The sequence below is a fragment of the Aulostomus chinensis genome, chromosome 7 (genome assembly GCF_037954235.1).
Source record: "Aulostomus chinensis isolate RoL2024-O1b breed Wild chromosome 7, RoL_Achi_v1.0, whole genome shotgun sequence".
Classification (NCBI taxonomy): domain Eukaryota; kingdom Metazoa; phylum Chordata; class Actinopteri; order Syngnathiformes; family Aulostomidae; genus Aulostomus; species Aulostomus chinensis.
This window is the reverse complement of record NC_141326.1, coordinates 2,086,729-2,113,044: the sequence shown is the minus strand read 5'-3', so window position 1 is coordinate 2,113,044 and position 26,316 is coordinate 2,086,729. Positions and strand designations below refer to the sequence as shown.

Here is a 26,316-nt window from a genome sequence, read left to right as displayed (position 1 = left end):
CTCCTGGCGTCTCTGGGTCCTGCTGCCACACCTCAGAGGGTCCCAGACTTCACCTGTCTGATTAACAGCCAGCAGGCCGGATCCAGGCCCCCGATGAAGACTGCAGGGTGGTTCAGAGTTTTAATCATTACTGGCTCATTTACATGTCGTCCACAGCCCACAGGGGACCATCCCCGTGTGTGAGTGTGTGTGTGTGTGTGTGTGTGTGGCGCTCAATACCATTGTCACTAAGCAGTCGTTTCCAGACATGGCGCTGCTTCTGCTTGAAGACTCGACTTAGTGAGTCACGTTTCACACTCAAAGCTCGTCCTCAGACTCCATCTCACATGGCCGCCATCTTAAATACCCATAGTTCCTCTGGCATGTGACGCAAGCACACAGGGACCTTCACAAGTTAACAAATATACAGTGAGTTAGCAAAGATGTGAAGGTCCCTTCAGAATGAATTCAGTAACACAACAAACTGAATATGTCAAACAAGAGGCTACTGCATCGAAAAACAATATACTTTACAGTACCATCAATGGATTAGTACTCTGATACTGTACTCAGGCTTCATAGTCGTCATGTGTTCCATCCACTCTGAGGTGACTCCCCCTCTCTCTCCCTCTCTCCCTCTCTATCGTTTTTCTACCACATCATCACTGGTCTGCCTGTGGGACTGAGGTCACCTCGCAGCATTCCTGATACACATCCTGTCAATTTATAACCCTGCACATCTGCCACACACACCTCCCTCCTCCGTCAGCCTGCCCCCTCCCCTCAGAGAGCATCCACTCTAGCCTGCAGAGCTCAGACAGGCTCAGTCTGGCCAAAGAGGGCAGCCCACCCGGGCCAGGAACAACCCCTGGAGGAGAGTCCTCCACGTGAAGGCTGCAGCAACCCAGGAGCTGAGTCTACCACCAGCAAACAGAACTTCATTATTATTAACTTGTGGTGACAAGATTTAGAAACTATGTGTGGTTTGGTATGTCAGCCTCTGCCCACATGGTCAGACATGAGGTAGCGAGGCTGGGACAGCAGCCCAGCGCCCCACCACTACCACCACCACACTCACTGGCATCTCCCAGAAAGCAGCTATAAAACAGAAAAAATCCCAAGCACAGATGCTGACATTCCTCACCACCACCATCATCAACAACCCCCTGGAGAAGGTCCTGCTCTGCGCCGCGCCACTGACGCATGTGAGTCTGCCAGAGCCCCTTAATTCAGCGAGGACGGGTTTTAAGTGAGGAAAAACAATCGATGGGTTCTGTTTCTGGTTTCTGTTTGGTCTCGCCTTCCCAGTAAGGCTGAGCGACTGAAAGCAATCAGCCCTGAACGCATCACAGGCTCGGGAGCCTCAGAAGATTTTGAACGCTTACATAACCGACTTTGCGGGCTTTGACGTCTGGGTGCATTTTCATCCGGCGTTGTGCGATAACGCCTGTTTATTTTTCACGGGGACTTTATGTTTCACCTCATTCAGACAAGAGACTGCAGGAAAACAATTTGTCATTTCATTTGCAGGGGAAGCACAATGAGAGCGAAGCAGCGTTCGCTCAGGTTGGGGATTGTTATCATAATCTGGACCGTTCAGTTACATAAGGACACAAAGTGGGAAAATGAAAGCAAACGCCTGTTTATTCTGCTTATCTCTCCTATTATACAATGAAACACTTGCACCTCCCTCTCCACGGCACCTCTGACCTTGGCGCTGCTACACACGCGGCGTCCCTCGACTCACAGAGAAACACAGGCCTCGTGATCTACTGTGACCCCTCACCTCTGAGCCACGTCCTTCCCATGATTCAACTGGAGCGCTCGTCCCCCTCCACCCCTGGCTCATCGCCCGTCGCGAAGGACAACAGTCAGGAAGCTGTGACCCTGCAGATGCCACCGCTGAGGTCACTGGGTCCTCTGACCACTTGACCATAAAACGAGCATTTATCGTCTTCATTTGGGGACTTCAAACATGGCGGCGATCTCACCTGGCAGGCATCGGGGGTGGAGGGAGACACGGAGCCTGTAGACGGGGAGCAGAGACGTGGGTTACGCAACAGCCCTGAGAAATTCCAGCGAATGGTTGGATATTCACCTGCTTCACCTGCAGTGAAAGGACTGCAGCTCATCTAGATTTAGATACAGCAACACACGATGCTCCGCGTGACATCACCAGCCAGCCGCCCGGCGCCGCCAGTGTTAAATGAGACCTGGATTTTCAGAGGACAGAAGTTAGTCCTCAGTAGTAACAGTCACGGTTACAGATGCAGTTACAGTCCTTGTCCCACGACTGGCATCTGCCATCACCATCACCATAGCAACCTCAAAGGTGGTTCTGATCAGCTGATCTGGCTGCTTCTCTGACCACAAATACTTCCATAATCTAACTCTGATTTGAAGGCCTGTTGCTGTTGTTTGTGTCTCAGGGGCGAGGTTCTACCACAGCAGCACCCAACCTATGATCTCAGCTGCACTGTGATGCGAGCTGCATCAGACACTTGGCCGTCCCGGGACGGCTGAGCAGCTGGCTCCCGTCACTCCTGAGGGTCAGAGGCGGCGTGGGAGCTCCCCAGCAGTGCCTCCTCAAACCTGACGACCTCCGTACATCAACACATCGCAGATGCACAGGGGTCACGGTCTGCTCTCTTCGGATGGTTCATGAGTGAGGTCATGTAAGGAAATCTGCCCGTTCTCCTGCAGGCTGAACAATTCTCGCCATCCTGCCCTTCATCTTCCCTTCCTTCTTTCATTTATCCTCCTTCTTGTCTGTCCCCACTTATAATCTCTTCTCTGTGCTCGAATGCCCTCTTCTCCTGTCTTACATTATCACCTCCTAAACCTCCTCAGTCATTCGCCTCAGCGTAAACAGCGGGCTCCCCAGCTCCATGTGAGCTCGTGGAATTTCCCCCAGAATTTGCCTGGCAGGTCCTGCTCTGTGTCTGACGGATCCCTCTGGCATGTGCTTCAGCGTACATCTCTCACAAGCCGGCGTGGAGATGGAGGCGCAGGCACGTGGCAGGACAGAGAAGGTCTAAGGAGAGAGGGGTGAGGGACGCAGACGCACACGTAGAGTGAAACCCCTCAGCTGAAGTATGTCAGGGACACGTGACTCTTTATTGGGAATTCTGCACCCACCCACCGAGCCAAGCGTACACAAAACCAACACCATGACAAATACACAAACAAAATAAGCTGGAAATCCATGAACGCAATTATTCATCCGCCAAAATAAACAGTCGGAGATGCCAAGCTCAGGAAGTGACTGTCGTTTCCATTTAAATCTGGAAGAGATGTTGTATATGAGCTCCCCTCGAACAGCTCGTAAACAAGACCCAAGGACTGTCCACACATTTGAGCACAATTAACCACCAACACGCCCGGCTCGTGAGGGCACGTGTGAGGAGAGGCAGGCTTCTAGAAACTTGCCGAAGAGGAGCATGAACACGGATCCAAACTGACGTCTGGACGCAAACAGTCACATGTTGAACATGAAGTGTACAAATACCCACTAAAACACTGGAGTGTGTCCTGGAGGACAGGAGGGGGCGTCTTTCTCGTCTCCCCCTGGTAAAACTCCGTCTGCATTCATGGTCTCCAGCTCGGACGCGACCCCCCACATCGTTGGGAGAATAAACCCTTAACCCTTTCTCTGATGACGCAGCGCTGCCTCGCATCTATGCAGCCATCAGAGTTCTCACCGGGAGACAAATGAGATCAAATACTTTCTCAGCAGTGCCCTGAAGTTCATTCTGCGACTCGTGATGAGGACTCAGCAAGCCCGGCGTCGATGCCCCCTCCCCCCAGAAACTCCAAGTAAACACAGTTACCACTGAAAACTGGAGTGACCTGGGTCAGATCAGTGTTTGGGCATTGCTGCAATTCCTCATGTACTCCCTCCTGACTCACTGTTTGTCTGTGTGTGTGTGTGTGTGTGTGTGTGTGTGTGTGTGTGTGTGTGTGTGTGTGTGTGTGTGTGTGACAGAGAGAGAGAGAGAGAGAGAGAGAGAGAGAGAGAGCGAGCGAGAGGGAAAGCCTCTATGTGTATAAGGGTGCACGTGAACTCCATGAGTGTCTGAAGGAAATATGAATCCAGCACTGAAAATAAACCGCAGGGTCAACAAACAAGGCAGGAACAGTGAGTCTGTCCATGTGCCGCTGCCTGGTGGAGAGGAGAACTTGTGGAGCTCAGAAATGTGCTCTCCCCTCTGTTTTCCTGTTCGCAGCAGGAACAGAACCGCCTGACATCTGAGTGAACTATCAACAGTGTGTGCGACTAGGAAGACACAACAAGCGCGGCTTGAAGGAGCTCAGGTCCAGGAAGGAAGCGCGTCCTCTGGGAAGTCTCCCCTGGGAGTCCAGGATCTGGAGGTCACTCAAGACAAGCTTGTTAAATTCAACACCCGCAGTGGAGAATGCGTGTGGAGGACAGAGCAGAATGCTAAAGCAAACAGGCTGATTGTTGAAGGGTTTGGTATTCAGAGTCATAAATCACATCAAATACAAAAAATAAGATTTTCAGTTCTGGGGTCAAAGAGGGGTTGTTGTCACGCTGCACTCTCGTGAAACTCTGAACAACCTGCCTTTACGTCTTTAATGACACATTAATGAACACGAGTTCATGCAGGAGTGAGAACTAACTGTTAATTAATGCAACAATAAGCCCTCAGTAATTTCTTATGAACATGAATTCTTTCATTTTGGCCTTGTTTGTTTTTCCAATATGTAAAGATGAAGTTCCAGTGTACTTTGTGTGTTACTTTGTGTGTATACATACTGTGTGTACTCTTTGTGTTTGGAGGTGGGTGTGTAGAGGGGAAGAAAAGCCCAGGGTTGAAACATTGGTCAGGTTTGTTGAAGAGGAAGCAAGTCACTCTCTCTCTCTCTCCCTCACACACACACACACACACACACACACACACACACACACACACACACACACACACACACACTCAGAAGAATCTTTGATGGGCAGCATGGCTCAGGGGTAGAGTGGCAGTCTAGCAACCGAAAGGTTGCTGGTTCAATCCTCGAACCCCGGTGACCATGTCGAAGTGTCCTTGAGCAAGATACTGGACCCATAATTGCTCCTGATGAGTAGGTTGGCGCCTTGCACGGCAGCCTCCACCATCAATGTGTGTGTGTGTGTGTGTGTGTGTGTGTGTGTGTGTGTGTGTGTGTGTGTGTGTGTGTGTGTGTGTGTGTGTGAGAATGAGACGACACTGTAAGGAGCTCTGAGTGGCGCTGAGGTAGAAAAGCGCTGTTAAAGATGGAGTCCATTTACCGTTTGAGTCCATTTAATAGTAGAAAAATGCTTGAGTGACTTTACAGACGTTCATTCACAGGAAGCTGTTTGTGTTCCCTACGACACCACAGAGGGAAAGGTTGTGTGTTTCTGACGTGACATCAGAAGGTTTGGTGGGAAGACTTCTGTTGTTGTGATAAGGCCACTATGAGCAATAGAACACACACACACACACACACACACACACACCACTGTCACTTATAGAAAATTGGAAGCGGAACATTGTTAAAAAATGCAGACTTTGATCCAGGATCCAAGAAAGACTTTGATCTGGATCTGTCTGATCCGGATCAGAGGGTCCAGGATCTGGACCTGGACCTGGCCTCCTGAGACCAGGATAAATCTGACTATTAATTTGGTTTTAACAATCAAATGTGTTTTTCCAGCGAGACTCTGTGTCTGTTTCTGGAGCCCAGCTGCTCTGGTGGCACCTGAACCCCGTCCTGGTGCTGTGACAGCGGGAGAGACGTCTGTCCTGATCTGATTTGCTAATCAAAGGTGGTTGTGACCGGAGGCACCGAGCGTAACTGAGCCTCGACTCTGCTGCTTCACTCAGAACTCAAAGTGTTGGACCAACGCGACGCAGAGGGAGACTTCATCCAGCCTTTCTGTCGTTTACATGAACAGACAGGATGATGAAATATGAATCAGTTCTGGGTCCGGGTCTTACAGAGACGTTTCCTTGGACTCTGGCACAACGGGCTTGAAGGTTAAAATCTCGGTGAAGGTGTGACCTGAAGAAGCAACACAGAATTAAACCCTGGTTCCTCTCTCTACTGATCAATCAGGGTCTACGCTCCTCCCCCTCACGCTTACGTTTCCACTGGTCCAGCGGCAGCTCCGTGTTGTCAAGCGAGTGGTCGTACGGCTGTGCCTCCGTCTCCTCTTCTGGTTCTCTAAACTCGGTGAAGTAAGGCAGCAAGACGGCGTCGGCAGCGGTTACCCTGCTCTCCGGATCCAACAGCAACATGTGCTCCAGCACAGACACGGCTGAGGAGGAAGCAGAACAGGAAATCTAGCGACAGTTTGACTGCCAAAGTAAAAGTAGATGTAATAAAAGACTCAACATGTCCCACCTTGTGGTTTAGCAGCAGAAAACACCTTCCGAAGATCTTTCTTTTCCAACTTTGGAAGACTTTTTACGTAACTTTTGGCCTAGAAGAAGAAATCAACCTCCTCATTCTAAAAGCAGTCAGCGTTTCAACTCAGATGTGAAGCTCCATGTGGGTCCACAAGTGTGAAGCCCAGCAGAACTCAGTGCTGCTTCTCCTGCACTCACGTCTTCAGACTGGAGTTTGGATATGAATTCCGGAGTGGGTGTTCCTGTGACCTTCATGATCTCGTTCAGCTGATCGAGGTCTGAGGGGCAGAGGTCAAGGATGAAATTCAGGGGTTACAAGCGAAACACAGAGGGCGCTCAGACGGACAAGCAGACGGACCGGTGATCACATGACCTCCACGGTGAAGGAAACACTGTTATTCCTGTGAAACACCAGCAGTCAAAGGATACGGTCACTGCCTTTAAAGAGAGGTTTCCCCTGCAGCATCTCTGCCATGATGCAGCCCACGGACCAAATATCCACTGAGGGAGGGGCGCGGGCACGCACGCACGCATGCACACACACACACACACACACACACACACACACACACACACACACACACACACGCACGTCATCAACACCACATCTGTTATAAGATCTTGGACTGTAACAAAGTGTTTCAAAATCCAATCAGAGCGCCTGTGGTTTGAGCTCATGTGTGTGGAGAGCTCCCCCTCCTGGCCTGAGACAGAATAGCAGATATACGGAAACCTGTGAGGCGCTCATGTGTCCATCTGGATTATGCGTATTTCTCCAGCCAGTAAAAAGTTCTTTTCAACACTGGTGTTTCTCAGTTGCCTGGATTCACTCTTTACTTACAACCCACAATTTGCACTCTTATCTGTTTACCACACTCTGACTATTCTGTGCACCTTTGATAAGGTGGAGGTGTTCTGGCACGTCCAGCTGGGAGGAGCCTCGGGCTAGACCGAGGACCAGGTGGAGGGACTACATCTCCACGCTGGCCTGGGAACGCCTCAGGAGCCCCCAGTGTGACCTGGTCAATGAGCCCCCCCCCTGGTTTCAGAAGAGTGGTTGACTATGTCTGGTCTGTCATTCATGTCACTCCCTTTTCCTAACTGCATTTTTGAGCTGCTGTAACTTGAGCTGCGCTGCTGTTGGTTTCTGAGTGACGACACGCTGACTGCTGACTGCTGACTGCAGCTTCTCGCTGCTGCCTCACATTACCGCCCCTCACTTCCCTGACCTGCTACAGATAAATTCTCCTCGCTGCTGCAGTAACACGTTCCAGCCTGTTCACCTGTGGGAAGCGATGTAAATGATGAGTTTAAGCGGAAGCAAATTCCTACAATGTTCTAACACCGTTAGTAAACACGGTTCTAGAACGTGTTGGCGGCTCAACGTTACCCGTCTGAGTGTAGTGCATCCAGCTCAGGATGACCTCCGGGGCTCTGTACCAGCGAGTCACCACGTACCCCGTCATTTCACTGTCGGCCTGCCGCGCCAGACCAAAGTCCAGGATCTGAGGACACAAAGTAGAGTTGGACATGATAGAAGCTCCAGTTCATGTGGGCCTGCGGTGGGCGCTGCCACAGAATCAGCATGAGGCCCCCAGTCCAGTGTAAATGCAGCAGCACCCTCTGCTGGAGTCCAGGCTCATGGCAGTAAAGACCCCCCCCCCCCCCCCCCCCCCAGGGTCTTCCTCTGATAGAGATGGGGTGGGAGCCAGAGCGCGGCCTGGGGCCAGATTTTGTCCGTATGTGATTTAATTAATATTTGCTATTACAGTTCACTAGAGAGCCTCATGAACATTCCTGACAAAGACAAAGGCGCAAAGTTTTGGAGTTGACAGGATCGATCAGAAGTGATCCTGAGGTTCCGCTCTGTCTGGTGACTTTCATCAAACCAGGCGTCGTGTTCAGATGTCCAGTCCACACGTTTCCCTCCAACTTCTACCTCGTTGTTATTTCAGCTACGGCCGGTCGATCCGACACACTTCATTTCTCACCCTGGGAACCGCCCATCACCCCTGAGATTCAAGACTTTCAAAGATTTCTACTTTTTATTAAATAAAGGACCTGAACGCTTCCTCCCACCACTGGAAAATTTGGTAAGTAAGTTTAGAACATGTGAGTCATTAAATACTGCACGTTAACCAGGGTGAGTTTGTGTTCCAGGAGCAGCCGATGGTAACCAGACCAGCTCGGGATGCACCGTAACAACGGCACGTCATCGGTATCGGCAGATGTCGGTCAGCTTTACAGATTTAGTCTCATCTCTCTGCTCATCGTCTGGCCTTTGATGCTGGCAAATATAAGATTCATAGCTTTATAGGTTTCCAGTGGGTGAAAAAACATCAACATCATACGAACTTGTTTCTATGAAATCTGTAAATATCAGAGGTAAAGTCCTGGTTCATCAAATCACGTCCGTACTGAAGATCTTTGCTTTCCGTGTGAATGCGTGTTTGTGAGCCCGGCCCCTGGCTCACCAAGCAGCAGCAACACTTGCTGGATGCAGCGTGGCTCCTGTGGGGAGGGAACAACCTACCTTGAGCTCACAGTCCTGGTTGATGGCGAGGTTTCCTGGTTTGAGGTCCTGCAGAGTTGACATGAGAAGATGAAGCGAGCAGCAGGCAAACATCAGGAGTGTGTTTGAACAAGAGGCAGCAGCCACCCCCATACACACACACACACACACACACACACACACACACACACATGACGGGGTTACAGCCTACTTACCCTGTGAATGATACCTGCAGAATGAATGTACTGCAAGAAGAGAAGATGAGAAAAATTCATCAACACAGCCGGTATCACGCGAGGGACCTGAACACACCGCCGGGTCAAATCCTTCACCTTTAGGCCTTTGAGCATCTGATAAACCAAATACTGGATTTTCTCCTCAGACAGCCTCTGCAGCTTCATCAGCTTCCCCAGGTCCGTCCCCATGAAGGGCATCACCAGGTAGCTGCAGGATGGAGGAAGAGCTGGTACCAGCACGAGGGAGAGGTGGAGCAGCAGAGGAGCGAGAGAGGAGGAGGAGAAGCACTTACAAGTCGTGGAATCGGTCCAGAGAGAGATCAGCAGTGAACACATCCAGCAGGCCGATCACCTGCAGAACACACACACACACACACACACACACACACACACACACACACACACACACACACACACACACACACCAAAAGGAATATACTGTAATTATAGATGTATAACTTCATCTACAGAAGCCTTTTCTGAACTGAGGACAAGTCTGCAGGTTAAAGCGTCCTGAGGACTGACAGGAGGCTCACGTTTTCATGCTTCATGTGTTTGAGGAGCCTCAGCTCCCTGTAGGCCCGCTTGGCAAAGAGCTCCGACTGGAAAGGCCGGTACAGCTTCTTGATGGCAATTTTGGCTCCGGTTCTGGAGTCCACCGCTGAGCTGAGGGTGAAGCAGAGGGTGTGAGGTCAGACCTGGGGAGGAGGCTCACCTGGGGGACAACACCTGAAAACCCACTGCTGACAGAGCAGCAATCCAGAGCACAGACCCTGCTGGCCTACTGTCCCCTGCTGTGGGGGGGGGGGGGGGGGGGGGTACAGTAATCAGATCAATACTAATCATTTGGATCAGAACTTCAACTTCCTACTCTGTTTATCTCAGTCATGAACCGGCCCATCAAACAGGACCCAGGCTCATGACCTCATCACCAGAGAGCAGCAACCAGGAAGGAGCTGTGAAGAAACTCTCTCTCTCTCTCACACACACACACACACACACACACACACACACACACACACACACACACACACACACACACACACACACACACACACACACACTTCAGTACCAGTTCATCCCCAGTGTAAAAAACATTCCCAGAGTTGTCAAGTGCGTTGAGGTGCACTCAGCTGGCCAGAGCGGTTTGGAACCCCCCCCCCCCCCCCCCACACACACACACACACACTGGTATGAGCTCATAATGAGTATCTAATCAGTGTGTGCGTGTGTGTGTGTGTGTGTGGGGGGGGGGGGGGGCGATCGCACCGCCGAGGAATCTATGCTGTGACCCTTGTCGCTAACGAACACGCGCGCGCACGTCGGCAGCCTACAAGGAAATGAAAGAGCGCGTGAGTAGCGCTCCGTCTTTTGTTTGGCACCGCGCGGCCGCGGCGCCTCCACCTCATCCGTCCCTGGCTTTGTTATCGCGATCCGTACACCTGTGGTGGTTTTAGAGCTTCTCCCGCAGCCACAGCCTCCACTTACCAAACCGTCCCGTAGGCTCCGGTCCCCACCTGCTTCAGCTCGCGGTACCGCTCCGGTACTTCCCATGAGGTTTTGTTGACTTCCTGGCGGAAATAGCCAGGTCTGACGCGCCTGCTCATCCTACTTACGGATAAAATAAATCAAGAAGTAACTCCGGTGTTGCTCGTGTCTCTGCTAGTCTTGGCTCGTCAGCAGCTACAGATCCATGTCCCCAACCCTCGCAGCGCGTTCAGCCTGGCGCAGCTCTGCGCGTCACGCTCAGGGCGCAGCCTGAGGTCACCCAAGCCACTCCCGGGAACGCCTGGTGCTGCCGGGGCCCGCGAGTAAAGGTGAGACGCCTGGAATGCGAGGAACCTGAGACGGAGCCGACAACAATGCGCGCGTACAAGGCAGCAGGAGGCGCAGTAGGCGGTAGTCCGCAGGTGGGTGGGAGGGTTGTAGTGCGTGTTAGAACATGAGCAGCTACACACACACTCACACACACACTCACTCACACACACACACTCACACACAGAGAAATGTGCCACCAGGAAGCATCAAGGATCAGAGTTTTTATTAACAGGACTACTTTGTGAGTTCATGTGACGTCTCTACAAATATGAGTTAAGACAACATTTGCTGTTGTTGGTGCAGAACGATAAAATGGCTGAGTGACGTCAGATACATGGAGGTCAAATATACACATTAACACTCTAGACGTGGTTTACTGACCGCTTGGTGTATTAGTACATGTTAACACTGAAAGTAGATCAGGATATATTTCAGTAAAGTGGAGCAATACTTCACCCATTTGTGTATTTTTCTTTTGAAGTACACAACTTTTTGTAAATCCCGAATGCAGGAAGAGCCAGACACACTGTTGTTAGCCACCGTTAGCTTCAAGGTAGATATACGTGTCTGACTCCTCCCACATTCTACACCCATACAAAAGAACTGAAATGAAAAAAAAGGTCTTAGATGCACTTTTTGGGTGAAGTATCACTTTGAGACAAACCGAAGTTTGATCTCATTTCATGTCCAGTTTGATTCGATGGCTGGATCGCAAACAAACGAATTCACTGAGTAATTCATGAAAAGGAGACATGTTTTTTTCCATCAACACAATCAAAGTGGTTGTGGCACAAAAATCATTGACTTCCCCTGAGACGTTTGCATGGTCACAGATGACTAACATGTAGTTCCTGTTCCTACTTCCACCGCTACAGGTACAAATTCCGTTCCACGTTTAAGCGTCAGCGCCTTAAGGAGGAGCTGAGACACCAGCAGAAGCTGTGGGAGGAAGTGTTGTGCGTTTGTCTGGAGCAGCTTATAAGTGCAGCATGTGAGGAAATCAAACACAACCTCTCTGTCACACACACGTATTTGGTAGAGGTGGAGGTGACACCCCGACGTCTGTCAGACTCAGACAGGCCATTGCGAGGCTTGTAGTCTGAGTCGTCATCACCAGCCGTCAGACAGCAAGCAGACGGAGCAGAAGAAGAAGACCAGGTGCGTCTTTGTAATCAACAAAAATAGAAATGCGCCTCTAAATATATTTCATAAACTGCATTAGTGAGGTCAATCGTCCTTTGATTACAGCCTCTTAGAATTATTCAGGAGCCACGAGACTCCATCTTGTCTGATTATTTCAGACAAATTATATTTTACTGTCTACATCCTGGTCCGTGTCACACAGGGGTTAAAGGTCATAGTGGAATCTGTGTATTTTTAGCACCTTCTTCAACTCTGACCGCGTTGTATCATCTAGCTCGTCTGCGGGGGACCTCTGGCTAACTTCCCTGATGCTGCCCGCCAAAGGGATGGGAGGGTCAGACAGTGAACGGCGAGGAAGAATATCAAAAGGCTAGTAAAGTCTCCTCCCACTTTTGGCAGGCCAGCTATGACTCAGGGAAGCTTTTACGAAGATCATGTGACACAGATTTCCTGTGCCCAAGCTGGAGGTTTGCTGTCGTAGGGAACAGGATTTCTAGCGGTGGACGCGGACGCTGCCTCCTCCTCCTCCCGGCGCTCTTCTCCTTCATCCCTCTCCCCGGGTTCGGTGTTCCCGCCTTGGCCCACCCACGCAGGAAGCTCCAGACCCGGCTCGGAAGAAAAGGGCTTCTCCAGAACCTTCAGCACCTGCTGGACCTGTGGCAGGAGATGCGTCACATGACTAATGCAAGCGTAAATTAAGTTTTCAACCACGATGAAACAACACTTCATGTTCCCGACCTCAGAGAAGTCTCCGTTCTCAGCAGCCTCGATGGCATTCTGGGCAATGTAGTTCCTGAGCACCACTCGTGGGTTGGTGCTGTCCATCACCCGCACCCTCTCCTCCTGCACGGCCTGAACATCAGCCTGGCCCTCCAGCTCCAGAGCCAGACGCTTCCTGCCGCAGTGATAACACAAACTAGTCCAAGAGCCAAATAATGGAACAGTGTCACACCCCACTTCCTTATCTAGCCCCACCCCTTTATCTGTCTCACTTCCAACCATCACATCATTCGGTCCCGCCCTTTGCCCGCTTCCCATGGAAATGGTCAAACTCCTCCCAACTTCCTGCTGATATCTCACCTATAGCGGGTGATCCAGCGGCTCCACTCCTCCGCCTGCTTGTTCTTCAGCTCTTCCTCGCTGGTCTCCATCAGCTCCTGCAGTCTGCTGAGTCTGTCGAGCTGCCTCGCGATTGTCATCCTGTCCGAGATCATCTGGAACAGCGCCGGGTTGCTCTGAGCCATGGAGAGCAGCATCGCCAGCTCGCTGTCAGCGGCAGACAGGAAATGGGACCGTTAGAACCACTGCTGGTACATCAGAGACAGAGCAGTCGGTCCAGGATGCTGGTGTTGACGGACGCTTGATGGGGTGATCAGTAACAAGACCACAAGGCACATGTGATCTGTTCCTCTGATTCTATTCATGTCAGCAAAATAAAGGGCTCATGTGAGGAAATTAGAAAAGTTAAAAATGAGTCACTTCAAATTCGCGAGCTGACATCTGGTTTGATGACACTGCCTTCCAGGAAAGTACCAGACCCGCTCAGCATCAACACAACTGCAGCAGAGCTGTCAGCACAGATGACGCCATCACGCTTTTGTTCTGACTCGGCTGCTGACATGGACAACAAATCTCCCACTGATAATCCCGTTCACAAGCAGCAGCGAACATTTTCACTGGCGAGGTTCGTCAGAGAGACAAAGGGTGGAACTGAAGTCCTCCATCATCGTTTGACTCCTGTCTGGTTCAAGTGTTGCACACCATGAGACTGTACAGTTACAGTTTCTCCACACGTGCATTCGTGAAAGGAACAAGTGATGTCAAGTGTTCTTCTACCATTTCCTTTCTATGTTATGAGGTTTTCAAGATTAATTAGATCTCGGATGTATGGGGGCGGAGTGTCATATTGCTAGTCAGCAGTTCACATGCTAGCATTAAGCGAGCATGTTTCCCCATCTGGCCAAGCATGACACACATCAGGATGCACTGCAACGCTCCGCCACCTGACGTCTTCATCAGACAATATGAGATCCAGGTTCAAGGACAGATTCTGACGATCCTGCCAGATGACGATGTTTGTAATTATGAATTCAGAATCTTGTCAGTTTTGGATTTAGTGTGTATTCAAATATAGTCCAGGACCACGAAGGGTAGATCAGCCCAACATTTAGCTCTAATCATCACGTCTGGGAAAGCTGGTACTTTTCTCTATAGAAACGAAGGCACTGCAGGTGCCAGAGAGCAGGCAGCCTGGGGTGAGGCTGCATGTCAGGGCCCTGACAAACTCACCGTGGGTCCATGGTGGGTTTGTTGGCAGCCTTGAGCTCCTCTAGAGAGGCGCACTGCTCCAGCAGGATGGCTGTGGCTTCCTTTACCAGGTCCTCCTCCCCCTGGCTCGCTCCCTCAGCGGGACAGGAGATCCGACTCAGGCTGCGGAAGCTGTTGGTGAAGTCTGCACCTGCACGAGGGTGAGAGGAGGCGATGATGAGAGAGGAGGCGGTGTGAAAGGAAGTGGAGGTTTCATAGCCGAGGAGGGAGCTCAGCAAGACCTCAGCCGGCCGCTCCTGCCTGGAAACCAGCATGATAATCAGAAAGGAGTTTTGATGCAGTCACATGCTCAGCTTTGAGTCATGCTAGTAAAAATGCTACACTAACATCAAAAACCCGCCATTTTGTCCGACAACAACTTATCAAATCCACTAATATATAAGTTCAAGACGTCAATTTAAAGAGGCACATCAAGTGTTGTTGTCTGTGGAAGGTACGAATTGACTGGTAGCAGTATTTGCTTTAGCTGTAGTTGCTAGCATCAGCAGTAGTTGCTAGCATCAGCAGTAGTTGCTAGCATCAGCAGTAGTTGCTAGCATCAGCAGTAGTTGCTAGCGTTAGCGATAGCTACTGCTGGGGACTGCTTTTTCAGCTTTTCCATACATTTTGTGTTTCAACAAATGTTTTTATATTGCATCAAATGTTTTGGGTCAACTTTTGAACCGCCAGCGTTTCACCTAGCGCCCCCCAACACCATGGCAGGAGAAACACTGCTCCAGAATAACCAGAGCGTTTGTGGCTCACCATTGATATGCCATATACCAGTACTTCCGTTCATTTCTGATATTTGGCTCTGACTGATAACCTGACATCTGGAACGGCTCCACGTCAGTCGCCAGTGTCCCACCTGTGTTGTGCATGGTCTGCAGCAGCTCGGTGATCAGGATCTCATCCTCAGGCTCCTCCTTCTTCAAGAAGCCCAGCTTCTTCCTCATGTTCTCCAGGTAGAAGCTATTATACAAATCCAGGTACTCCTCCATGACAGCCTTGGCCCGGGCAGGCGGAAGCTCCGGATCCAGAGCCTCTGCTAGCTTGATCAGGTTCCACCTGCAGATGGCTGGCTGGGCCTGGTAGGAGTAGCGTCCAGAGTTGTCAGAGGCATTGCAGATGAAATTTGGATCGAACCTGAGAGCAACCAGGAAGAGCGTCAGCTGATGAGTGATGGAACGCCTTAGTATGGTTCTGATTATGTTAACAGATCAACAGACTCTTAAGTGTCCAGGAATATCTGACCTGTCCATGAAGCCGTAGGGGCCGTAGTCCAGCGTGAGCCCCACAATGCTCATGTTGTCTGTGTTCAGAACACCATGACAGAACCCGACACACTGCCACTGGGCCACGAGGCGAGCTGTGCGGAGCATCACCTTCAGAGGAAGAGAGGGGTTTAACTCTAGAAAAAGTGACATTCACCTGATAGTGGGAGGAAAAGCTTCGTCTGTCATGGGAACTGAATCAGGAAAATGTCAAATGTCTCTATCCAGAGTTTAATTCCTTGTTAATATTTTAATCTGGCGCTGAGCTGAGGGCACAGTGACTCAGCACATGCAGCCAGCCTGTCCCTGGACTATCAGTCACAGCTTAACACGATAAGAGGATTCCAGGGTTCTTGTCTTCCAACTCTAATGTCAGTCACTCCTGGAAGTGCTCTGACCTCTCTGAAGAAAGACACGTTCCTCTCCACCCGGTCCGAGTGATTCTGCTGGATCTCGGGGTAGAACATCTCAATCACATAATCCAACATCTGTCCTCGGATCTCGTCGCGTCCGTAGCTGGGACCCTGGCGGCCGGTGTACTCGTCTTGCTGCTTGAATATCTCAAAGGAGCCGAACCTGTTCGGATCACGCACAACAGCAGCGATCGCCGTTTGAGTTTATAAGAAGCTCGGACATCGCTGACACGTACGAGAAGGTTGACGTGCACTCACCTGAGAAAGGTTGGAGCGATGCGGAGGACCACGGAGCACCTCTCGTGTCGAGGGTGCCCGCTGTAGTAGACATCCCGCATCACTCTGCTGTCAGAGGTAACAACAGAACCTGCTCTGGTGGTGGGAACACCCAGGAAGTGCATGGCCTCACTGCACAGGAACTCTCTGATACTGGAGCGAAGAACCTTGCGGCCATCAGCTTGTCTGAAGGGACGAACGAGGTCATTTACATTTTTCATTCATGCATCAGTGACGTCCCAACGGACGTCTAGACCTTGTGGAGGGTTTATAGCGCCGTAAACAAATAGAATACACATAATTAACTGTTGGAAATAGTCAATAAGTTCATAAGTAATTGATAAAATGTTTAAAGAAATTTAAGAATACATAAATACATTTCCATAATTTAAATGGTCAAATCAATAAATGTTTATATAATTTAATGTAAGGATGCAAGCTATTGGACCCCCCCCCCCCCACACACACACACATTCTCTGCTGATTTGGCAGATATTACAGATGTCAATGTTATCAGGATAAAAACAGGTTCCTGTGACATTCACATTTGCTACATCCTGAAAAATACTCATAAGCACTGCTGATTTCTTTAATAAAACCATGATTTTTAAAAGCCCATAAATCACATTATCAAACCGTCAGATAAATCGGTCACAGACAGCAACACCACCACCTCTCTCCTACCTGGAGTAAGGGGTCAGCCCGGCTCCCTTCACCTGAATCTCCCACCGGCCGCTCGGGTTCTCCCGCAGCAGTTCGGGGTCCTGTCCGGCCGGCACCTTCACCTCCCCCAGGTAGCAGGCCGCCCCGTCGCCCAGCTGCCCGGCAAACTGGCCGAACTGGTGGCCGCAGTAGCAGTGAGCTGCGGGCTCGGATCCGGGCATGACTTTGGAACCGCTCAGGTACTCTGGCCCCAGGGCGTCGTTCAAGACCTCCTCCCCGGTGAGCCCCAGCAGCCCCACGGCTTCATGCGACACCGCCACGAACCGAGGTTTCGTCAGCGGCTGCGGCTTGACCCGGGAGAAACAGGCTCCCTTCACCTGCCGGACCCCCGGCTCCTCGGATGGGTCCAGGGGAAGTTTCTTGAGGACGACATTGTCGAATTCGAGCCGCTCCAGCGGAGACCGACTCAGAGCCGTACCCATTTCTTCCATGCCGACGGTACTGAGGAGTCTGAGAACGGGCGCACCGGGACGAAGAGCGCGGGACGGTACGAGCCAAGGTCCGACGAAGGCCATCAGACTACGGCGACGCCCATCGGCCCGGTTTTATAGGCTGGCGCAGTTTAATAAAGTCCTTAATCACGCTTTCATAATCCCGCTGGCCACAGCGGATGTTCGCGAAGCACGTGGTGCTACATTGTTTTTGGTCCTACTGGAAACGCACAGTTAAGCGGAACGACAGAATTAAAAGCACAAAAAGAACATAGAAGATAAAGATTTCTAGTTCGTCCTCTCATGAGCGCAGCCACGTTTGATTCTACTGCACGGAGTCTTGTTCGCAGTTAACCAGAAAAACACCGAGGAGGCGTTAGATCAGTCCAGCTGGTATGACGCAATAAAGTGAAACAGAAACGTCTGAGGCAAAAGTAGTTTATCTTTACTTAAAATTATTTATAATTCATTACAGAATTTAATGTTTGTTTTGCTGAAATGAACATACAGCACACGGGCAAAGGAGAATACACTGGATGGAGTACAGGCATACGGTTTCTCTTGAGAATTACGTACAGTTGCATAAACGTCTGGAACTTACATGAGAGGGAGAACAAAAACAACGACTGATTGGATCATACTAATGAGGGAAGGAGGCGAGACTCCGCCAGAGACTCATGATTGGGAGACAACATGATGCTGCATCACTCAAGTCCCATTTAAACTCAATATCAAATAAATGACCTTTCGTTTGCCTTACAAATAAAACCTATGTCTCATGCGTACTTCACATATAATTGCCTCAACTCAAGGTCTGGAAATTAAAATTGGTTTAAATGCTGTACAACCTCCTAATTGTCTTGTCCCAACAGGATTTAACAGGACATCTACAAAACAGTTCCACAGACGCCATCTTAGCTGTGAGTCACTGGATACGGGTCGGCGTTGTAGACGGGGAGGAGGAGGCAATGTGGGGGTCAAAGGCAGCTGTGATAGCAGCGTAAGGCTTCACCTCCTGCTTCCTTCATAGCAGTTGAAACATAAATAACCCAAAAACCCTAATGGCCATGTTACATGCTTCATTTAAGAGAAGCAAATCCATTTCCTTTTAAATCGCCTCTCCATGCTCAGGTTATAATCAGAAAGGAAAGCACTAATGCATAAATTGTTGCAGCTGGTACACTGAACATCAGATGTTCTGGTGAGAAGATTTTTAGAGACAGCTCTCTGTACAAAATGCATATTTTCATGTCAAGTATGAACCTTTACCAAGAGACGCCTCATTTCAGAAGTAAAGTCAAACATCTGAATGACGAGATGAATGCATTGCACACCCTGAGGAACGTGTCAGCCAGCCCTGTGTCAGGTCTCTGTTGAATCTACGAGGGATCACTCGTGGTACCACTGCAAATGGAACCAGATGGAACAAGTGTCTCTGTTTGGGGAACAACATCTAACATTAAAAACAAGAAATCTCTGTATGCACGTCAGCCTGCAGGTCTATGACTCGATTAACTCCTCAACAGGTCACTTGAGTGACGTCAAACGTGCCGCGTGCATTGCTGGTGCCTGGTGACTGCAGAGTGCAGTGCTGAGTTTGAAGTTTGGGGTCTAAGGGTGAGATGGCAGTCAGGGTGGCAGTCAGGGTGACAGCGAGGGTGACAGTCAGGGTGGCAGCGAGGGTGACAGTCAGGGTGACAGCGAGGGTGACAGTCAGGGTGACAGCGAGGGTGACAGTCAGGGTGACAGCGAGGGTGACAGTCAGGGTGACAGCGAGGGTGACAGTCAGGGTGGCAGTCAGGGTGACAGTCAGGGTGGCAGCGAGGGTGACAGTCAGGGTGACAGCGAGGGTGACAGTCAGGGTGACAGCGAGGGTGACAGCGAGGGTGACAGTCAGGGTGGCAGTCAGGGTGGCAGTCAGGGTGGCTACAACTGCAGTTCGGATGACCAAGGTGACAGTTGAGGTGACAGCCAAATATACTGCAATGACAGCCAAAATGACTTATCATGACAGTCAGGGTTACAGAGATGACAGTCAAGATGACAGCAAAACGGCTGACATGAGAGTCAACATGACAGCCAAGATGACAGTCTTGAAGAATGAGATGACAGCCAAGATGACAGTCTTGAAGAATGAGATGAAAGCCAAGATGACAGTTAGGATTCTAGATGTATATACGTGGCGATCTGAGCAGTCAGAGATCAAAGTCCAGAGATTGTCAGGTAGGTTTTGTGACATCACCACCCATAGTCCCGCCCCTCGACTGGACTTAACAAGGGAATGGCCCCTCAAACAAGAACTGCAGACATAAAGGGGCGGGGCAAATAGTAGTAATGACCTCATATAATGAATCGATGGCTTTGATGTTTTTGACCTCACACAACCCACGGCCCCAACCGTCAAAGAACAGGTACTACACTAGTTTACACGGACTACGTTAATTACCCCGTATTACTAAAAGGACAGAATCTTGGAGAGCTGCATCAACCACTCGCTGGAGTGCGCATGAGATGCATGTGACGCTCGTTTTGCCGTTCCAGCTTTAGCCCTTTCAGCTCCGTTATGAGGCACTTATCTGCTGATGTACATGAGAAACCAGCCGCGCTCATCACACCTCAACTAAGATGATGCGATTTCAATGACAGATTTTTTTCAGGAATTAAGAGAGTGATAAAAGTTCCAATCATCAGATCAGTTCGTTGTGTTGTTGTATTTACTTTTTGTAAAGAGGCTTCACGTGCAGTAAAAGACTCCGCTTGTCTCTCCTAAAGTGCTTGAACTTGAAATGGGTCACATTAGGACAGGTGACTGAAGCGGAGGATCCTGAAATGGTCCTAATATGACAGTTAAATCAAATGTGTGTGTGTGTGTGTGTGTGTGTGTGTGTGTGCGTGTGCGCTGAGTCATTCAAAGGAATGGTGGGCTGAATGGATCCAGAGGAAAAATATTGGCATTCATAAACCTTACAAAATGCAGGATTCGCACAAATTCTGGAAGAGTACTGTCACGGTTTCTTTGGCAGTACGGCCCTACTGTGCCCAGAGGGACGTCGTTGTGAGGTGCGAGGTGCGTTACCCCCTGAGGTCCACGGTAGTTCATGTTCATGCGGGTTCATTAACCCTTTCCTTCAGCCTCACCTCCTGTTTTAAGGCCATTGGTAAATGATGCATTGTTTCATAAATCAAATGTCGTGTCACTGATGGCTTCCAGGCGACCAGCGGAGGGTCAAGCAGGTGGAGGCCGTAGATTCTCCAGGACTGATTGGACAGCAGGTAGAGACACCAGGGCTCGACCTAAACTCCCTCCGGCACGGTAACAGGCGTATCCCAGCATCCCCATCATGACACCCTTAATGACGGCACGCAACACCCAGCCAAAGCGCGAGGGAGGCGCAACGCTGAGGAAGACGGACACATACGAGTAAAGCCAAACACAGAAACAGGAAGTGCTTCGGTCACTCAGTGGAAGGATGAACCTACCTCATGATTTCACTGATGTTGAGCTGCTTCTCCCAGTTTTTCTCTATGCCCGGGACATGACCCATTCCAACAACTCCCACCACCACAGCAGGCACTTCTGTAACAGAGGATCACACGGCATGTCGCATTCACAACATTAAGCCAAGCAAGTCACCCGTTGAACCTCCTCTATACGATGCCAACTGCCAGGATGCCGCACTGGAGCGCCAACATCTCTGAGACAAACAAGAAGCTGACGTGGTCCACCTGCCTCTCAGCACAGAGAACAAAAATGCAGCTCCCCTTAGTCCTGGATCCAAAATGGAAGTTTGAATTCAGCTAGATCCTTTTTTGGTTCGCAAATTACAGGAACTCATCTTTTTCTCCCTCTAGAATACAGGATAATAGGCAGTTAACACTTAACTACTCCATCAGCTGAGTAACACCCATCCAAGAAACGGAATTATTAGCTTGCTAGCTATCGGCAACAGCAGCCACCGAACCATGGAGCGCTTTAGGTAGCTAATAATTACCCATGAACATCATGTCACAGTAAACTGACCTGCTGGGCACAGAATGTTAGCGCTTCATTTCATCCTATGCTTCGTTTGTTTCCTTCATAATTGTGGATTCTGGTCAGTCACGTTCATTGATGATGTGTTAGACACGATGAGGATCAGCTCTTATTTGTTTGCGTGACATGAATCATTTCCAATAAATAACACTCATTACTGGTCAGTTAATCCTGAAACAGTCTAGTGGCAGATACATACACGTACACAAACATGCAGCTTGAAATCCATTTCATGAGGTTTAAGATTTATTTTAAGATGAAATTGACAGTGTTACCCACTCTGGGCATTAGGGGGCGCCTCCACACAGCGTGTAGCCTGGCGGAGGGTGTGTGTGAGGTAGATATCTCTCTCAGCCACGATGGTCTGGTGGAGAGCAGGAAACTCTCCAATCATCTCTGACATGGTCTGCTCCAGCAGGTCCTTCTGCTTGCACTTCTCAACATCCTCTTTACTGAAACACAATGAGATGCGCACACACGTTTCCTGTTCACAGTGTTCTTGTGTATACAACAAAGAAACAGGAACAACCACCGTAGTAGAAATATGTGCACGGCCAGATAAAACCAACAGCTTTTCAGAATGGTGTTTAATTTCCTCTTTAGAAATATTAAAGCAACTAAAATTCACTCTTTGTTTAAATATTTTAAAAAGTTACTATAACATGGCGTTTGACAGAACTTCAAAATCAACATCTTTTAGCTCTGTAAAACTGGGGAACCACGATAAGAGACGTTCTAGTCTGGATTAGTAATCCCACAACGATTGACAGACTTCATCTCTGTCAGCAACAGAAGCCAACACACTGCACACACAGATCTACATTGTAACGAGCCAACTCTTAACATTGTGTTGGAAAAAAGGAAGAACAGAAGAAATAAGCATATGACGAAAAGGCTGCGTAAACTGGAAGTGTAAATCTACTCACTTCTCTGAAGTACAAGTACAAGTTATGACACGTCCAGTCTTCATATGGCTTACATCACATACGGGGCATGTGCATCCATTGTGAAGAGGTGCTATAAACTGTGAAACACCGATGACTGACGAAAACCTCAACGAGGGGACAGGACCCACCTGCCAGCCCCAGAACAAGGACACGGCGATGGTGCGCCATCAGCTGACACTGAGTTTGCTACGCGGTTGTGAAAATTGGCTTTCAAACACACTTCTTCTGTCACAAAGCAGCAGTTTTAACACAACATCAAAGGGAAGACAGACATGACGGGTTGGACTGGCAGAGTTGTGTAATTGCTTAATTTCATGTATATGCAACAACACATACCCATCCATCCATTAAGAGTTGGGGGGGGGTGGAGCCTATCCCAGCTGACACTGGGTGAGAGGCGGGGTTCACCCTGGATAGGTCACCAGTCACCAGGACCGTCAGGAGCAATCAGGGGTTCAGTATCCTGCTCAAGGATACTTGGACATGGTCACTGGGGAAGTGGGGATCGATCCAGGGACCCTTCAGTTGCTCGACAGCCCCTCTACCTCTGAGCCACGCCGCCCCCCAACTCATACCCAGTCACCTGACACAAGGATTATTGGCTGAGGAAAAACTCCTATCTGGGGAAGCGCTGGCTGCCTCAGACCAGCCTGGAGAACCATGTCTACTCTACTCCCCTGCAGGGGGACACATCAGGAACACACACACACACACACACACACACTGAAAAAGCTGTTTGCTCTTTATTTAATGTGCTCCATGGTTGACTCACATTGTCACTTCCAGTGTTTTAGTGAGGAACAATGGAGAATTCAGCCAACAAAGGACCAGTAAATGGATTAGGCCGTGTAAAGCCGGCGCTAAGCCATCAGGGCACACATGATTTGGCTTTGATCCTGACATTATTGCCAAACAATCCTTCTGAATCAAATCTCTATTCTTTCTGGAAGAGTTGTGTGTAATGATGCAGATAGTGAGGAAAAACAGTCTCTTGCCATTGTGTGGTGTGACTAAATGAGGAGTTCGTACCTGATCGGGTCTGAAAGAAAGCAAAGACCCCAGGCGAGCCGGGCCTTCTGCCAGAGACTGAGAGCAGCGATGGCCCTCTTGAATGTCACAGGGATGGGCCGATCCCCGAGGTGAAATTTACAGAATGGCACCCGTCCAGCCTGAGCAGAGAGAAAACAGGCAACAAAAAAGTTTGAGACCAACAGCAAGAGAAGGGGTTTTTATAACTCCCTTTTCTTTGAACAGCCATTCACCTCTTTGAAGGCCTCCCGAAACTCGCCGCCGGGCGCCATGCCGAGTTGCTCTGTGATGTGAGCTGAAACTTTGAGCAGGAGAATCTGCATCAGGCCAGACATCAAGCCATTCTGACAAACACAGGGGAGAAATGAGCGCTCGCACCGCAGAGAAACACACCGACATGTTGCAGTTTAGGGTTTCATGACTAGTTTTATGAATTCCTCTGTTTACAGAGATGCACTCCTTCACTGCTGCCAATTCCCGCTTCTCTGGAGAATGTAGTACCCTTCACGCCCCCCCAGGCCCTTTCATCCCCTTCTTCCTACCAGCCCCATTCTCATTCCCAGCCCTCTGAAAGCCTGACCTGTTTGATGGCCTGCTGAACCTTATCCAGGTTGATGTCTTTGGCCTCCCTCAGCAGTGTGTTCTCATCCATCTTCAACATAGACACCCTGTACTGGCACAGCTCCACCACCACCACGTCGGGCTGCACAGCGCGGATCGTCTGCGCGAGGGAGGGAAAGATAAGAGACGGACAGCAAATCAGCACTGAAGGGGGCGACGAGTAAAATAATTCATGTGTAAAGACAGAAGATGGCGCTTGGCATCATAATGGGCTTTAGAAAATGGGTGGAAGAAGTTTTCTGCCTCTAACTGGCTCACCGTGGCCACATCCTTTTTGCTGCTGTCGCTGAAATGGGCGGTGCCCACCAGGTACAGGAGGCTGCCGTCGGCGGAGGTCAGACGAGTCACCGTCTCCGGGAGCTCAGGGGACGACTGCCGGCGCTGCGCTCGCAACTGCCACAGAACCTCCATTGCTTCACTGTCCGCTAGACAGAAAAAAAGACGTCACCATAACAGACTATAAAATCCTGGATGTGGCGAACATTTGAATTCCACGTCACCCTGAACTGAGCGTCTCACACACAGCCTCATGATTCAGAGGCTTTGGTGATACTTCTTTTACATCTCATGCCACTAAAACCACTAAAAAATACAACACAGTCTGTGACCATCAGCGAGGCGGTAACATGCCCCTGCCATGAGCGCCTCTTCAGCTCACCCATGGCTCCCACTGGGAGATTGTACCAAGTTTTTAGAAAGTCTCTCCAGGTGTTCCAGATAAATCCACTGGGCCACAAAAACATCTACAAGAAATCCATGCAATAACAACCTAGAACCCTTTAAAACAGACGCTGATCCATTGCATCGACTGCTCTTCACCGGTTGGTTTTCAGCAGTTCCTTTTTTAATGAGCCTGTGCGACGCGTCTTAGTGCGTGTGAATGCTGTATGTATGCATGAACCTCCACAGAATCCAGTTGATCCATCTTTAATCGTGTGACAGACAGACGGTTGACCTGGAGACATCACGCCGCTGACCCACCGCTGCCACCGATGCAGAGGCACAAGATTAAATACCAAGTACATTGGCATAAGGAAAAACTGCATTCCTCAGGTGTGATGTGATTGTCTGGAGCAGGTTTATGATTGTACACAGCAGCACTACATGGTGTTAGAACCTTCCGAGCTCAGACATGGGAAGTTTTAAGAAACTACAGCTAAAAGTGGACATGAAAAGACAGCGAGTGCTGCGATCGATTATCAGGTTGGTGCAAACACGACTTTCTTGGCAGAAGTAACAACAGCAGCAGCTTACAGAGCCCCGAAGGCAGACATGGCAGTTCCTCTTCTGAATTATCCTCTGCTGGTCCGACTGACTCATCCTGTCAGACAGTTTAAAAAAACAAACAACAACAACAAGTTACACGTGAGGTGTGTTTGCATCTGAATATGAAGTTTGACAGAGACGGATTGAGAGCAGAGACAAAGGTGGGAATTCCACTGAGGAACATAAGCTACAGACTGTTTTACATGACATACAAGAGGTAACCCTTAAACACACAAACTGCCCAGTGTGTCACCTTCACCCACAGGGAGGAGGACATCTCCTCTCTCTCTCACTGTCTCACACACACACACACACACCTCTACATTGTTGTCTTGGTCCATGTCTGGAGCTCTTGGATCTGCGTGACAGACAGCAAAGCGAAGATACTTGAGTACACTGTTAAATGATGCGTTCAAAGACAGTTGGTACAGTCCAGTGTTGTTGATTGCTGACGTCGCTTTAAATGTACAACGCCAGTCGTTTCAACGTTGACTTGTGAAAGCACAGCGACCGTACTGATACCGGGGTGAACGGTTACCGTCCGGGGTCCATGACGACACATGCCCAGTGTGGCTAACCTTATCACGGACAGCTGTAGCTGCCTGGACAGCTCAGGGAAGCGGAGAGTCGCCGGGGGCTGGTCCTGCTAGCTAGCTGGGCTTTGAATAGCTAACATAAGCTAATGTGAGCTAGCGCCTCCGACTGAACGGCAAAATATTCGGAGGAAAGAACAAATTCTCCAACAGGTCTCATCATTCTCGAATACGACGTGGTCACCAACGTACCGCTCAGCTGTCCAGAGATTAGCAGAAACTTACGGTGAGAACCAGCCCGTCCGTCACAGTGCTCTCCGCCGCCACGGTAGACGCTTCTCGTCTGACAGCCGCGGTGCATGATGGTACATATAGTCATTGATGTACAA

At 49.8% G+C, this 26,316-nt stretch overlaps 3 protein-coding genes across 5 annotated transcripts; all 3 read right to left on the bottom strand.

Moving 5' to 3' along the window:
* Window positions 1–5,258: 5,258 nt before the first annotated feature.
* On the bottom strand, window positions 5,259–10,927 carry mapk12a (mitogen-activated protein kinase 12a). Of its 2 annotated transcripts, XM_086208109.1 has the most exons (12): window positions 10,602–10,927; window positions 9,650–9,779; window positions 9,407–9,465; window positions 9,210–9,321; window positions 9,093–9,122; window positions 8,899–8,946; window positions 7,756–7,870; window positions 6,795–6,866; window positions 6,564–6,643; window positions 6,361–6,439; window positions 6,101–6,274; window positions 5,259–6,018 (listed from the first exon to the last, which is right to left on the bottom strand). In XM_086208109.1, the coding sequence occupies exons 1-12, from the start codon at window positions 10,718–10,720 to the stop codon at window positions 5,951–5,953; spliced, it is 1,086 nt and encodes a 361-aa protein (XP_086064235.1). In that variant the 5' UTR covers window positions 10,721–10,927; the 3' UTR covers window positions 5,259–5,950. The 2 variants fall into 2 exon arrangements, with proteins under 2 accessions (XP_086064235.1, XP_086064236.1); XM_086208110.1 differs by lacking the exon at window positions 6,795–6,866.
* A 210-nt stretch (window positions 10,928–11,137) lies between these two features.
* selenoo1 (selenoprotein O1) lies at window positions 11,138–17,854 on the bottom strand. Its single transcript, XM_086208105.1, has 9 exons — window positions 17,029–17,854; window positions 16,327–16,530; window positions 16,054–16,231; window positions 15,636–15,766; window positions 15,250–15,527; window positions 14,364–14,532; window positions 13,155–13,340; window positions 12,813–12,969; window positions 11,138–12,728 (listed from the first exon to the last, which is right to left on the bottom strand). The coding sequence occupies exons 1-9, from the start codon at window positions 17,580–17,582 to the stop codon at window positions 12,498–12,500; spliced, it is 2,088 nt and encodes a 695-aa protein (XP_086064231.1). The 5' UTR covers window positions 17,583–17,854; the 3' UTR covers window positions 11,138–12,497.
* A 56-nt stretch (window positions 17,855–17,910) lies between these two features.
* trabd (TraB domain containing) lies at window positions 17,911–26,267 on the bottom strand. Of its 2 annotated transcripts, none has more exons than XM_086208107.1 (10): window positions 26,213–26,267; window positions 25,712–25,752; window positions 25,383–25,449; window positions 24,387–24,553; window positions 24,088–24,228; window positions 23,741–23,851; window positions 23,508–23,647; window positions 21,811–21,983; window positions 20,979–21,075; window positions 17,911–20,896 (listed from the first exon to the last, which is right to left on the bottom strand). In XM_086208107.1, the coding sequence occupies exons 2-10, from the start codon at window positions 25,733–25,735 to the stop codon at window positions 20,725–20,727; spliced, it is 1,092 nt and encodes a 363-aa protein (XP_086064233.1). In that variant the 5' UTR covers window positions 25,736–25,752; window positions 26,213–26,267; the 3' UTR covers window positions 17,911–20,724. The 2 variants fall into 2 exon arrangements, with proteins under 2 accessions (XP_086064233.1, XP_086064234.1); XM_086208108.1 differs by having other exon boundaries at window positions 26,180–26,263.
* Window positions 26,268–26,316: the final 49 nt, after the last annotated feature.